The 16,540-nt window shown below is 34.6% G+C and overlaps 1 protein-coding gene across 1 annotated transcript; it reads left to right on the top strand.

Moving 5' to 3' along the window:
• The first annotated feature begins 11,173 nt into the window (after window positions 1-11,173).
• LOC136071319 (uncharacterized) lies at window positions 11,174-11,929 on the top strand. The gene has a single exon (XM_065782437.1). The coding sequence runs from the start codon at window positions 11,174-11,176 to the stop codon at window positions 11,927-11,929; it is 756 nt and encodes a 251-aa protein (XP_065638509.1).
• The last annotated feature ends 4,611 nt before the right edge of the window (window positions 11,930-16,540 follow it).

Here is a 16,540-nt window from a genome sequence, read left to right on the forward strand (position 1 = left end):
ACACAATAAGTTCTGTAGAAAACTTGTAAAGCATATAGAGCAAGCACAATGCAATCAAGCACAATGGAATAAAGTAATAAACCATGGCAAAACCAAAACAAGCAATCACTATAAATAAGTGATCACAATGCTCATTCACACTTGGAATGAACATCCAGACATTTAAGTAGACAAACACTAGGTAAATCACCTGAATGACCAACACTCAACCAATGCACAGTACATAAAGTATATGCATCTAAGAATAAAGTTCTACAAGGGCACAAGAGTGACAGTACTTAGAAGGAAATTCATAACACTTAGTAATAAGTACTGATTTAGCAAAGCACACAGGTTACATAAAGCAAGGTACAAACCATAAAGGCCTACATGTTGCATAGAAACAAACCCTCAAAGCTTATAAAAGCAATATGGGTACAAAACATAAACAGAAACCTTAAAAACCTACAGAAGTAGCAGGTACAAGCAAAACATAAAGAAAAATAAAGTACTGAATAATATAATCATGGATACAGAAATATGCTAAAGTTAGACAAAAGCGATAGACAAAATCCTGTTTGCTGAAATCTTCCCTTATTGTTGAACTCCTCCTGCCAATATCATCTCCCCCTTTTTGTCATGGAATAGCTAGTCCTCATTATCTTCTAGCTTCCTTTGAATTTGATCCAATTGAGCTTGGATAGAGGTGAACTTCGTATCCCATCAATTGTTGAGATGATGCAAAATGGATGTAAATCCGTACATCTTTGGGGAGTGAGCTAGAGCGTGAACCACTGTGGGATGCTGAAGATTCTGTCTTGATTCCCTTCTTACTATGACCAATGCTAGCGTTGAATGTGCGCATGTTGATTGGACTTGGTTTTGTGCAGGGAAATTTATTTTCTGAAGGATGAATTCCTTTAAGCTTCAAAATTCTTGAAATGAGACAGCAAAAAGAAATGCATATCCTTGACTCGGTTCATAGAACAATTTTGCGAAGGACATGAAAGATATGAGCACAATTGTCAATCTCTACATCAGAGATCAGATCATGAAGGAACAGTGCATGCCCGAGGTTCATATACCCTGTGCTGGATAGCGGGTATGGGTTGTGAAACATGATGATCGTAAGCACCTTTAATTTCGGAGGAAGAGAGGAAACATTGACTGAGTTCCCATTTGAGGAAAATTCCAAGTCTTTTCCAAGAACTTCCCGAAGTAAGTCCTCATCTGGATATAGATCATCATAGACTGGTGAGTTTCCAAATATTGGCTAGTTGATGTGAAGAATCTCTGCCGGGTATGTTGGAGAGACCGAGAAAGATTTTCCTCTAACCCAGCACTTAAGTTCATCTCCTTCAACCATTGCATTGTCATAAAATTCTTTTACCAAATTCTCATATGCATCATCAAGGTCGGAGAGAAGATAATTCCAATGTTGTGAGCAAACCATTGAGGAATGTCGGTGTCAAAAAGGGAAGGTTGATCAACGACCCTTTCGAGTAGTGGTGTGGCACTTTTGAAAAAAATTCATAAGGCAGCATAGGATCTGAATTTGGTGGGATCAAACACTCCAGATGATGAGTGGGTCCTTTTTGCTTTAGGTGAGAGTTCAACATCAATGACATGTTCTTTCCCTTTGCTGTTTCCCCTTTTTACAGCTGATCTCTTGAATGGAGACATTTTGACACTGTAACATGGTTTATCACAAACAAGAGAAACCAAGCAAGACACCAAACAGTATTAGCAATGTGTTAGTTTCACACCATGGATGATGAAGAAAACCCTAAACACTTGAGATTTAAGGTCAAACCATGACAATAAGTTTGTGAATACAACCAAAACCACAATAGGTACACAAGATGGAGAAGATCAGTATAAAAACCATCACAAACACACAATAAAAACAGAAAAACAGAAACCCATATTTGAATCATGATAAACCACAATAGCAACACAAAAATGAAGACAATATGATCAAATCAATAGATATGAAGAGAAAGAAGGAAAACCCATACCTTTTTGTTGAAGATTTAAAAAGAAGTGAAGCAGAAATGGAGGATTTTCGAAGAAATGCTCAGAGTGTTTGTAATAATGAAATAGGGAAGACAATGAACAGTCACAAAAGGACGAGTGAAAACAGAAAAACAATTTTTTAAAAATTGTCCATAAAATGCAAAACATGCGTTTTTCGCAACTGAGTTAAGTCGCCAGGGTAAGCCGCAAAACACTATGAAGATAAAGAACTTGAAAAAATTTTCTAAGTGTTTTTCGCGACTAGAAGGTCTACCCATGAGATAGTCGCCAGGGGAGCTGCGAAAATCTCTGTGTACCCCTCGCGATTGGACCTTTCACCCACGAACAAGTCGCCACACTGAGCCACGAAAATCACAAAAACTCAAGTTTTGAAAATTTTTCTAAGTATTTTTCGTGACTGCAACCTTGACTCGCCAGTGAGCCGCGAAAAGTCTCTGAGTGAGCTCACGATTGGGGCATGCGATTGGACCTACCTGCGATTAAGTCGCCAAAACAGGGCAACACTGTTTTTGAAAATTTTGACATTTAAAAAAAAAAAATACTTTCCAAAAACAAACTAAAACACTCAAAAATCTTTTTGTGTTTGATCAACAAAGATTGAGCTTGTGAAAACACATTTAAACAAGTACAATCACACAAATGAATATGGCATTCATTGAATATAGACTTGTAATTTGTGTGTGAATATCAAAAATGAGATAGTCCTTAGTCTAATGTGAAGCTTCAATGATCAATTCAATCAAGGCATACACAACTAACACTAGATAATGTGATCCATCTCAATTATAGAAATGTACATATATGACCTCCCACATAGACTTGAGAACATTTCTTTGAAGTTTTTCATTTGGCTCCATATACAACAAATCATTTGATTTTTTTGAATAAACAAATCTCATTGTGAGATCGATGCTTGAAATTTTTAATATTTCAATTTTGATGAGTTAGTCTTTGGCTTTTTGGGCATCATACATTTTATTTTGGTCGCTTTCCCTTTTTCCTAGTCAAATACTAGTATGTGCTACAGGCTTTTGCAGCTCAATATCTTTTTTCATTTGGAGATTTATATTAGGTGAGCTCTTTGAGTAAAGCAATAAAATAAAAGTGGGAAGATATATAGGCACAAGTCTATGCATGTCTCAAGATCAACAAAACCATTCACTAATCATTCATGACAAGGTTGAAGATTTATTTACAATAGTCACATAGATTTTAAAATTTCTTCCACAATGATATGAGTGCATAAGAGACAAGCTGAACTCGTTAAATGCACAAAGCCATTTGTATAAAGGTATAAGACAAAACATGCTTTGAGACTACACTTAACACAGTTGATTAAACTTTTGGATTTTTTACTTTTTATGTGTTTTTGAATTTTTGACATAAAAGTAATAAAGATTGATAAAAAACAGAACAACAAAGAAAAACAATAAAAACAGGGATAACAAAAATAAGAAACATAATGCAAACAAAACACAAAGGGATTTTATGGAAGATAGAGTTCAAGGAATGATAACAACACCAATGGTCTTACGCAAGGATTTAAACCTCGGGCCATCAAGAGGTTTGGTGAATATGTCTACCTTTTGATTGTCAGTATTTATGAACTCTAGACAAACTATCTTGCCCTCTACCAAGTCCCGAATGAAGTGATAACGGATCTTGATATGCTTTGATTTGGAGTGTTGAACTGGATTCTTTGATAAGTTTATGGCACTAGTGTTATCACAGAACACACACATAGTGTCTTGAGAAATTCCATAATCTTTCAATAGCTTTTTCATCCATAACAATTGTGTACAACAACTCCCAGTTGCAATGTATTCAGCTTCGGCCGTTGAAAGGAATACTGAATTTTGCTTTTTGCTCATCCAGGAAACCAAGTTATTTCCAAGATAGAAGCACCCACTAGACGTGCTTTTCCTATCATCAATGCACCCTGCCCAGTTAGCATCTGAATATCCTGCCAAACACTCATTCGGATATTTTGTATACCAAATCCCATAGTCAAACGTGCCATTGACATAGCGAATGATTCGCTTTACTTCTGTTATGTGGGATTCTTTAGGAGCAGCTTGGAACTGTGCACATACCCTGACACTAAATGCAATATCTAGTCTACTTGCTATGAGATAGAGAAGACTGCCAATCATACAACGATAAAGTGTTGGATTGATGTCAACACCAGCTGCATCTACGCTTAGTTTTGCAGAGGAGCTCATAGGAGTAGAAGTATGTTTCTTAGAATCCAGGCCAAATCTTTTGACAAGATTTTTGGCATACTTCTCTTGAGAAATGAATATTCCATCTTTCCGTTGTTTCACTTGAAGCCCTAGGAAGTAGTTCAACTCTCCCACCATGCTCATTTCAAATTCCCTTTTCATTTCTTCCGAAAATTCATGAGCTAGTTGATCAATTGTGGCTCCAAAAACAATATCATTCATGTACACTTAAGCAACAATGAGGGATTTTTCATCCCTTTTAACAAACAATGTTCGATCTGTTTGACCTCTTTTGAACCCATGATCTAATAGGTAAGTGATGAGACGATCATACCATGCTCTTGGTGCTTGCTTCAACCCATACAAGGCTTCTTCAGTCTTAGCACATGACCTGGAAAGTGAGGATCTTCAAACCCCTTTGGTTGCTCAACGAAGACTTCTTCATTTAGAAAACCATTTAAGAAGGCACTCTTCACATCCATTTGATACAACTTGAAATCTATGATGCATGTTATGGACAAGAGAATTCGAATGGACTCTAGTTTTGCTACTGGAGCAAACGATTCATCGAAATCTATGCCTTCCACTTGAGTATACCCCTGAGCCACCAATCTAGACTTATTTCGAACAACTTCACCATCTTCATCTATTTTGTTCTTAAAAATCCACTTAGTGCCAATCACATGTGTATCTTCAGGCCTTAGAACCAATTCCCATACATCATTTCTAACAAATTGATGTAGCTCCTAGCGCATAGACTCTACCCAATTCTCATCTTTCAGAGCTTCTTCTAACTTTTTTAGGTTCAAATTGAGCAGGATAACAGTTGTATGTCACATGGTTGGCACTATATCTTGGTCCTTTTCTCAAACGAAGTCCCTCATTTACATCACTAATAATATTACTTGATGGGTGATTGAGAGTCACTCTTGATGAAGGTTTCTTGGAAGTTGAGAGTTCCTCATAATGAGAAATTGGGGGTTGAACTTCTGGAGGTGTGAGTGGACTTGAGACTTCTTGTGTTGATCTAGTCTCTCTTCTCGATATAGAGGGTGTAGACTCCTTTCCGGGTGTTTCTTTCTCTGCATCATCACTTAGGGACATATCATCATCATCCTCATTCTTCTCGAGTTTGAGCCCTTTTCCATCATCCTTAATTTCCTTGTCTGATATGGTGTCGTCTATGACCACATTGATTTATTCCATCACCGTCTTAGTTCGCTTGTTGTACACTCTATAGGCTCGGCTATTTGTAGAGTAACCTAGGAATATTTCTTCATCACTCTTAGCATCAAATTTACCCAGATTTTCCCTATCATTCAGAATGTAACATGTGCTCCCAAATATTATGAAGTACTTCACCTTGGGTTTCTTTTTTTTTCCATATTTCATATGACGTCTTCTTTGTCCCTACTCGGAAATAGATTCTATTACCAATGTGACATGATGTGTTCACAACTTCAGCTCAGAATTTTTGTGGAATGTTTTTGTTGAGGAGCATGACTCTTGCCATCTCTTGGATCACCCAGTTCTTTCTTTCAACCACCCCATTTTGTTGTGGAGTCTTTGGAGCTGAGAATTCCTTCTTGATACCATGCTCTTCATAGAAAGTTTCAAATTTAGCATTCTTGAATTCCTTCCCATAATCACTTCTGATTTTAACTATGGGAACTCCTTTTTCATTCTGTAGTCTTTTACATAGTCTTTGCATTTTATCACATGCTTCAAACTTCTCTCTAAGGAATTCCACCCAATAGTATCTTGAGAAATCATCAACTACCACCATAATATATCTCTTTCCTCCTAGGCTTTTAGTTCTTGTAGGCCCCATTAGATCAACGTGAAGAAGCTCTAAACACCGTGAGATAGCAATCACATTCACCTTGTGATGGCTTGCCTTTGTTTGTTTTCCCATTTAGCATGCTCCACATATAGTCTTCTCCACCTTTCCAAACTTTGGAAGTCCCTCAACTGCCTCAAGTTTAGATACTTTAGATACTTGTTTGAAATTTGCATGTCCAAACATGTGATGCCAAAGTTTCGGCATATTAACACGAGCACTTCTACATGAAGTAGGTGCCGTAGGGACTACTCCATAGCAATTGTCAGTAGTCCTATTTCCCTCCAAGACTTGAATCCCTTTTTCATCAATGATTATGCACTCCTTCTTTGAGAATTGGACAAGAAAATCTTCATTACAGATTTAAGTGATGCTTAAGAGATTTGCCTTCAATCCTTTAATGTATAGCACATCTTTCAATAGAGATAATCCCAGTATTTCAACTGTCCCTTTGCCGAGAACTTGAGCATGGCTCCCATCACCAAAAGTCACATAATCATAGGCTTTCTCTTTAAGAGTCTTAAAGAGTGATTTATCTCATGTCATATGATGAGAGCATCCACGATCAAGATACTATAAGCATAAGTTAAAAACCTTCAATGAGGTGTGCACAAACAGACAAGCATGAGACAAGCATTCTTGACCATCAAACATAACTTCATCTTTATTTTCCATGCTTCTGCCAGATTGAATTTTCGTTTTCAGATTATCAACCTTTTCACACAATGTTTTATTTCTTCTTTTGTACTTTTCAATCAAAGAGTTAGACTCACATAGACTATTGTGTAAGATGTGGTTCGTAGTTTCATAGTATTTCAGCATGTGAACAAACATCCTAGCATATTTCCTGGATTTAATTAACTCAAAAAGTTCATTTTTAGAACACCCTTCAAACAAACTCATAGAGTCATTATCACAAACATTTAAATCACAATTCAACAAGACCTTTTTCACAGCAGCATCCATAGCCAAGGGGTCTAGGATCGCACTCAAGTAATCAAACCACAAAGAGTGCACCCGCTCTGATACCAATTGAAAGTTCAATATGTGTCTAAAACATTCTTGAACGTTTTGACCTCAAATTACAAAATATTAATTCAAGCTTATTATCAAACAATTAATGTGCGGAATATGAACATAAGCCAAACACAGAATTGATAAACAATCTAAGCCAAATATAATCACATCCACAGTAGAAAATAAAAGGCAAAGATAAAGGAAGAGATGTGCAAACACAAGGACAACACGCGATGTGTTATCAAAGAGGAAACCGAAGCTCTCGACGTAAAACCTCTCCGCCGCCCTCCAAGCAGTAAATAATCCACTAAATAATGTAGTTGGATACATGAACAGAAGGCCCTCCAAGCCTAATTTACCCAGTGTACCTAAGCCCTCCAAGCTTCTTACTCCAATAAGGTTGCGTCGAACCTATTTCTTCTTTAGCTTACCGAATTCCGCTATAAACCATAGCATCAACCAATAGTCATTAGTCCCTTCCAAACTGCTTCCCTTAGCACCAAATGAACCTTCTCACAGACGTGGGTGTGATGAGAAAATGATTTGGTCAAGAATCTCTCAAGGATGTATCAATGGAGAGGAAGAGAATAGAGGAATTTGTAGAGTCTCTTAGTGAAGATTGGGGATGAGGCAATCTTGTTTTTCTTTAGGGTTTCTCTCACAAAATTATCTTTGGAAACTCTCTTGATTTCGTGGGTATAAGGGTCTATATATAGTGGTGTGTGTTTGGAATATGAAGAGTCAATTTTTGCCAAACAGGGTAAGTTGACGGCTTGGCCTCGCGGCTTATCCAAGTTGCAAGGTAACGGCCTGACCAGCCTGGGACTTTTGTCCTATAGTGCGACAGCTGACATGACCCTTCACCTTCCCGCATGCTTCTCACATACACAACATTTGGTGGCTTACAAGCCGCGAGTCAGTCGTGAGTCCTAGCCCCGAGTCTCTACTTCTTTGCACAAAGATGAGCAATTCTTCACACTCTCTTCACACACTACCCCACCTAAATACAAGGTCACTAAGTGCTAAATTATAAGCAAATTGACACAGAATAAAGCCAACAAGATGGTTGATAAATTTCAACCTTATAGGAATTATGAAGGAAGAATGTCAAGTTTATGAGCTTAATTTTATGAAGATGGAATGGATGAGGATTCAGAACTTCACTGATCAAGCATTGTTTCTGGATTATGATATGGGCTCAAGATTTAGCAGCATGACCATATGGAAGTGGAGCCAACATTATTCAAATTGCTTATACAATGTTGGTGTGACTTGCAAATGCATCTTAAATTTCTTGGATGGTAGAGATCGAGGGTCTTTCTAGAACATGCAAGGAAAACGTATGCCACATTTTCCCTTGGGTGTTCCATTCTGGTATTTTCCACACCTGTCTTGCAATTTAGTCATGTAGATTCTCTTTCTAATAACTAGTTAGGATTTCTTTTTGTTCTTCTTCCCTACCTTATTCATTTAAACAATCCTTTGTTTATGGATTTGAAGTGTATATATATTTTGTAGCTAAAGGTTCCTGCTGCCCAATTGTGTGGCAATTGTGGAAAGTGCACAACTGCATTTGTGAAATGAAAATCCTATAATGGTTATTGTCATTCTATTAGTAAGAGTTGGGAACCATAAAAATTGACTGGAGCAATAACATGTGCAGGGATTTTTAATTTCAGGAGCAATATGATCTTTAGCCAAAATATGTAACTTAATCTAGATTTATTACATTCTTGACTTTTTTTTTTTTTTTTGTTGATAAGACTGTCTTATTTTGTTTGTCTAGTATTATTTCAATTTTTGTTGTTCCAATGTAATTGTCATATTTTAAAAGACAATCCAATATATCAATGCTTGATAATATATTCAAGTATTTTCTTTTTCTTTTTTTGAAGTTAAACCATGATATCAATTCATTAAGAGAGATTAAGAGAAAGTACATAATGAGAGAGCAAGAGCACTGAAAAACAGGGCTTTCTTCAAGCCATACGTTTTCACTGTCTAAGTTCTTTTTTTTTTTTTTTTTTTTGGTGAGAAGGTAGTTCTTTGCTACTTTGGCAATAAGATGTGCAACCTGATTTCCAGTTGGTCGTGTAAGACTAAGAATTGCAGACCGATAGGCACCCAGGGACAACTGAGGGGCAACCTTTTTAGACCATCACTTGAACCTTAAAAAAAAATCATACATTAAAACAAAGTATCATAAAAAACAGACGCATGGAATAATGCGCATGTGTATACAATGCTTTAGGAAAATAAGTATCAAAATAAAGTCCTCTTGCCTGTTTAAAAAAATTTATATACTACTTTCATGTTCGTGTGTTTTAATAAGTACTAATGTTTTCTTAAAAAAAAATAATAAATAAAGTCCACTTTCTAGAATTAATAAATAAAATTTCTATCTTACTCCTTATTTTATTTAAAAGTTAATGCCATTGTTTTTCTAAAGTTTAAATTAATAAGGATAGTTCTAGAAACTTATACTTTTTTATTCAACAGACAAAACAATAAATGATATTTCTTTAAAAAGTTAGAAAAATAGATTTTTAAAACAGAACAAACAAATTGGTTCGGGGAGTAAGATTCTAAAAAAAAACATCTTTAGGGAAATAAATTTTAATTTAGATTTACTATACTTTCTTGGTATTATTTTGTTTGTCTTTTAGTATTCCATATTTTTCTGTTCCAAATTGGATTATTTGTTTTATTTTGACAGTAAATGTTCCTTAATTTACTGAGTTCCATATTCAAGTTTAAATATTAAAAATTTATAAGTGCAATTTGAAATCTTCTAGTACTATTATTTTGGAGAAACGTCCGTGTTCTTTTTCAGAAAATAAAAAGATTTTCTAAGCTTGCAGAGAAACTTTACCAAACCCTTAAGCCAAAAAAAAAAAAAAAAAAAAGCCCTTCACCGCAGCCACCACCACCGCATTTCTCACACTACTCTCAATCCTCTGTTTTGGACATTGCAAGGTAATATCTAACCTCAAATTTTTTAAAACCAAACCAAAGCATGTATTATTATGGTTAATGATCAGGCATTAAAAGTTCTGATTGCATTTTCTTTTTCTTTTTTTTCTGTGTAAAACCGAAAATGATGTCTTTTTTAAGTTTTTAAAAGGCCTTTTTTTTTTTTTTTTGTCTGTTGTCTGTGTTTGTATGTTTTGTATTGGAGAGAGAGAGAGAGAGAGAGAGAGAGAGTATTGCTTGGATGAGGTTTCTAGCCTTTTGTTTTAGGATGCATTGATATGAACTACATACTAGGAAGTACTGACACTTCATTTAGTACCCGTGTCATACACTATTTTATGTTAAAATTTTTCAAAAATTGCTTGTATCACCATGTTGTACTCGTGCCTATACCCATACCCTGTGCTTCCTAGGCTGCACCTGCTATGTTTGGTTGCCAAGAAATGAAGAAAGTGCAAGAAAAGATGGGAACCTTTTTTTAAAATTCATTTTAAGCAATGCTGGGACCATAAATTATTGAATAACTTTTACCACAGTACTCGCCGCATGGCGAGTTGTGAATGGTGGAGTTATGGATTCACTATTTTTCTTCTATTGCTTACAGCTTGCCACTTGGTAAGTTGTGCAATAAGTTGAAATCCTGGCATTTTCCATTCATTTTTTCAGATTTTTATTTTTATTTTGACATTATTATTTTATTTACTGAGATGTAGACTTGGCTTTTATAATAATCAATTAAATATTTTTTATTAGTCACTTGTGTATTAAGTGAGCAATTTATCAATTATGTTAGCAATTTTAATAAGATGAGCAATTTATCAATTATGTTAGCAATTTTAATAAGATGACAGTAGGGATCAAAATGAAAATTTAGAAAAACTTAAGGACCAAATTAAAGACTTTTTACAAAGAGACTGATTTTTTTTTTTTTATAATTTTTTTTAAGTTTAAGATTTTCCTCTTAAATTTTTTATTATAATCTGGAAAAATATATAGAGGAATGAAAAAAAAAAATTGCAGCTCAATTAACAATTTTATAAAAGATGTTTATTTAGTGTCATATGTGGACATTAATTTTTATTTCCCCTTTTTTGCAAAGTTAGCCATGGTATTGCAAGGGGACAGTGACATAAATCTTAAGGGGCTTAGAAGTAAGAAGAAAAAGATGGTTGACAATAGTAATCGGAGGCCATGGTCGGAGCTGCCTGACGCTTTGCTTTACATGATCACCAAGTTGCTAGGTCCTATAGCCTATCTCATGTTTGGCTGTGTCTGCAGAGCATGGAGGTTGTATGCTGTGGCAAACAGGCAAGAGTTTATGGCATCCCAACCTCCACTTGTTATGTTTATGCCAAATCGTTCTAAGAGAGCTTGCTACTTCTTTAACATCTTTGATGGAAGGAAGTACAAGGCTAAACTCCCTAACCTTGTTGGCAAAGTCTGTTATAGGATCTCATATGGGTACTTGGTGGTAAAAGACCAGATAGATGCGGTAAATTCTCAAATTTGGCTTATAAATCCTTTTACAAGACATGAACTCCGTGTCCTTTGCCCTTCTCTAGAGCATAATCGTGTCATCCTTGCTTCTTTAGAGACACCTTTGTCAAAGTTCGTAATCATAGCCTATCTCAGATATGGCTCATATCTACAGTTTTGTAGATCCACATATGCCGATTGGACTCGTTGTGATTGCAATGATCACTGGATATTTGTTGATTTAACCGTGTACAAGCGAAAATTGTATGCAATAACAACTGGTGCTGGAATAGGAGTGGTAAATCTAAACTCTTGTCCATATGTGACCCCATTGGAAGTTAAATCCATTCCAAATTTGAAAGGTGGACTGTGGTTACGGGGTTGATTAATGCAATTGGAAATAATCATGAAGTATATGAGCTAAATTTTTTGAAGATGGAANGTGTGTGAAATTTGGGGGCAAAATCAGTGTCACTAAAATTTTCCCTAAGCATTGCACGAGAGATTACAAAGCATTTTACAGCCAACAGAAAAGCATTTTACAAATAATTTTACAGCCAACAGAAAAGCATTTTACAAAGCATTTTACAGATTACAAAGAATTTTTCCCTAAAATTACAAAGCATTTACAAAGCATCCACAAAAGAAAATTACCCAAAGCACTGTTACAAAGCATTTTTCCCTAAGCATGTGTAGCACTATCATCATCACTGTTACAGAGCATCCACAAAAGAAAAAAAATTACAAAGCATGTAGCACTGAAAATTTTTGTATTTCTAGGACACAGAGCATCCATTTTGGTTCACTCTTTTCTTTTCTTTCTTTCCCTGTCATGAGGTTCGCTCTCTGCAGAACCAGCAGCACTTCAAACTCTTAAATTTTCATAGATGCATAAGTTTTCAAGCTTTTCTTTCAACCCCCACTCTCAATTAGAGAGAGGTAAAGAAAGAACCCTACAAGACACCGTATACATTCCTGGAAGCTTGAGAGAATTGTATTGACTGATAACCATACATTCGCAACACACCAAATTCTAGGAACCATGAATTATGACTGGACGCCTCATTATCTTGGACGGTTGGAAAATTGATCCTCTGTAAAAATAGTACATTTCTTTGTACCTTATCACAAACAAGAATAACTGAAAAGGCCCTAGTTTATGAAAATTTTTTGCTCTATATGCTACGCAAACTATCGCCTCTATAAGAGTTACCAAAAACTACAATTTAATTTGATGTAATTCGCTACTTTCTACCCAAAAAAAAAAAAAAAACAAATAGATCATCCACAAATTTTGCAGGGAGAGGACACAGAGCATCCACAAAATTAAAATAAAAAAAAAAAAAATAGATCATCCACAAATTTTGCAGGGGAGAGAACTTAAACAGAGCATCCACAAATTTTTTTCAGTTCCCGGCAAGAGAACAAATGATCTTTAGCAAGAACAAAGCATGCAATATCTGAATTTTTTTTTTGATAGGTAACAAAAAAAAAAAAAAAATTCAGATCAGTGTTGTACCTGGCGGTTTTTGGTAGCAGATCGGCCTTGGTTGGTGTTTTGTTTATCAAAACTCGACCTTCAAGACATATTCCTCAGATCAGATTAGACAAAAAAAAAAAAAAAAAAAAAAATTGCAGAGGAAGGCCCGCTGAAGAAGACGAAAGATGAAGAAGATTTTCAAGACAAAATAAAAGAGAGAAACGGGTACTTACGCACGGCAGAGCAGAGCTGAGAGGAGACTTCTGCTGGGTGAGGGAGCTGCGCACAGAGATGAGATGAGATGAGAGGAAGAAATGAGGGCACCGTGCGTGATTCCTCTAAAGACCCCTTGCCCTTTGCCCTTTAGTCAAGGGCAATTTCGTAATTCTACTCTCCAACGGATATATGTAAATGCGCGTTTGCTTGTTATGGACCTCTGAGCTCCATATTTGTTGCGCGTTGATAGGCTGTTTTTTGCCTTGGCCCAAAACGCAACTTTTTTCAAAAAGTTGCGTTTTGGGCTGAGCCAAACGCAAAAAACAGTCTCAGCATTTGCAAAATGCGCATAACATGTAAAAGTGGGCTCTAAAAGTCCAACCAAACGGGCACATAGTCAACCTGTGCAGATTGTACCATCTCTTTTGTGATAAGAAAAATCCAACAATGGTAATTCTATTCTTTTCAGCAAAATCTTCTTAAAATTTTTATGTCATTGTTACATTTACCACTATTGTCATTGTTATTATTGGCTTGATTATTTATTTCTTAATAAAATTAATGAACTTGGAACAAAAAAACATACAAAATTTAAAATTTAAAAAAAGTGACTATAAAGCACCAAAATTTGCAGTGATTTTTAATTTCAGCAGCAATAGATCATTGTAAGAAAAATGGATCATGCTTCTTTTATTTTTGATTTCTTTTTCAACTTCCTGAATTTTGGAATTGTAATTGTTTAATATGCTGGCACCTTTCTTTTTTCCTCACATTTTCACAAGGTGCCGAAATATATGAATACTAGTTCTTGATAGGATTAAAAAGACATAAGACAGCAAAATGGGGATGAGAACAAAGCAAAGCAACCTGAAACGTATGAATCTTTTCTGACTAATTTTCACTAACTGTTGTGTTAAGGGAACCAAATCACACGTCTGCAGAGTGCATTGAAGACAATGCAGAGCACAGTGAAGATCAAACAGATGTACAGAATGCAGAATGTAGTGCTCAGGATACAGGGTGAAGATTAATACATATGCAAAATGAAGATCAAAGGGCGTGTGTTAAAGGATTTATCACATGTGCATTCAATCCAAGTCAGTACATGGTGAATATTAATTTTTTTGAGGAGTTGCTTGAGGCACATGTGATAAAATACTGATTGTTATGGTTTTTTTTTTTTTTTTTTTTGGAGAAGATAAATAATAATAATAATAAACATGTGATAAAATACTGATTGTTATGGTTTTTTTTTTTTTTTTTTTTGGAGAAGATAAATAATAATAATAATAATAATAATGATTGTCCAAAAACTTAAGTTATTAAGAAAATGTAAATTTTATCATTTAACCATAATTCTAATAAGCTGCAACCGTACAAACTTTAAAGACTATTGAAGACTAAAACTTTTATATGCGGATAGTAAAGGGTTCAAGTTATAGGGTTCAATATATATATATATATATATAGATATATATCCCATTGATGGATGTAAACAAACAACAATAATTGGAGGTAGAGAGAAGGGTGGGGTTGTGATTCTTGGACTCCAAGTTATCCTAGATCATGTCATTGTACAGATCATTCAACCCTTCAGACATTTAGCCATGTTTGGAATGCAGGAATAGTTTTAGAAATGGAATAGTTATTCTGTTGTAATCATCCTTAAGTTATTTTGTTGCATTTTTTATTCTTTTGTAATAATCATTTAGTTGTTTGGTTGTCTCTATTATTAGTTTGGGCTTGATTACAAAATTTATAAGAGAAATTACATTTTACCAATGTAAACTATACTTTTAATTACACTTTGTACCATAAATTTTTTGAATACAAGTTTTGTACTCTAAACTATAATCATTGTTACACTTTGCAACCCTAAGTTGAATTTCAGTACAATTTAACAATAAACTTAATGTCATTGTCGGGTGCAAAGTGTAATACGAGTCATAATTTAAGATGCAATTAAAGTGTAATATGAGGTATAATTTAAGGTAGTAAATTGTAATTTTCTCAAATTTATATTAGGATTAAAGAACTTTTTTTCAAAATTTACCAAAACATTAAAGATTTTTAATTTTAGGAACCGTAGAAAGTGACTTGAGCAGCAACATGTGAAGGGATTTTTAATTCAGGAGCAATAAGAATTTTAGGAAAAAAAAGAAGAAGAACGTAATTTAATCTAGATTTATCATACTCTCTGTCCTGTTTTGCTTGTCTACAGTCTAATAGCTAGTATTTCAATTTTTGCTGTTCTAATAAATTTGTCAAATTTTAAAAGTCAATCCAATATATCAATGCCTTTAATATATTCATGTTTTTTTTTTTTAATCATATTTATTCATGTTTAAATAAGCACAACTTTAAAACTTCGGATTTTTTTTTTCTTTTCTTTTTTGAAAGAAACATGTAGAGTACTTTAAAAGGTTAGATTTTATAAGCTGGACAAAAGACAAATGGACAAAAAACTTAGTTAAAATTCCCTAGTTACATTTTTTTTGTTTAACGGAAAGAAATTAAACTATTTGTTATTGTTTACAATGTTTACAAAAATCGAAACCTCGAAATGGGTAACGAGGCGACAACTTATTAAGACTCACAGCCATTTGAAACTGAGAGGACTATAATAATTACATTATGTTTATCAAAAAATTTCCTTAATTGCATTACTTTTCTTTTCGTTTATCGAAAACACTAGACCTTTGCTTGACTACATTCTTTTCGTTTTGTTAACCGATAAAAAATATGACCATCTTTTGGCTGAAAAATCCATTGAACTTCCAAACCAACTTATCAAACCCTAATTAATTCCCGTTTCATTTTGATCCTTTTAGGGCAGTATCTAGAATGCTATATAAATAGGTGACCGAAAACAAGAACCTAGCAGAAACCAAATTCTCAAAGACAAGCTAGCTATAGCCACCAGATCATCACTCTAAGACGTTAAGGTGATTTTCTTTGCCCTTATATTTTCATTATTAATTCTCTATATAAATGAATGTCTTTAGGAATGAAAAAGCATATGAACCTCAATAAACAATTTTAACATGGCTTTTACGTATTAAACATGTTCTAGGAATCAATATATGATTTCCTATATATATTCTTCAATGATGGGTTATGGCCCAACTATACCTATAGCATATGTGCAATTATGTTTCATTGTATAATATATTGCCCTACTAGTGGTGGGAAACTGAATTATAAACAATACAATACTACTATGAATCTAAATCTATCATGTGTTTGTTTAGTGTTACATATAAGCATTAATCTTTATTTTTTCTTTGAGCAAAGGTAGGC

This window comes from Quercus suber, unplaced genomic scaffold, assembly GCF_002906115.3.
Source record: "Quercus suber isolate HL8 unplaced genomic scaffold, Cork oak 2.0 scaffold_302, whole genome shotgun sequence".
NCBI lineage: Eukaryota > Viridiplantae > Streptophyta > Magnoliopsida > Fagales > Fagaceae > Quercus > Quercus suber.

Bases quoted from the DNA above. Each gene is read 5' to 3' on its own strand.
- LOC136071319 (XM_065782437.1), top strand. From the start codon at position 11,174: ATGGTATTGCAAGGGGACAGTGACATAAATCTTAAGGGGCTTAGAAGT.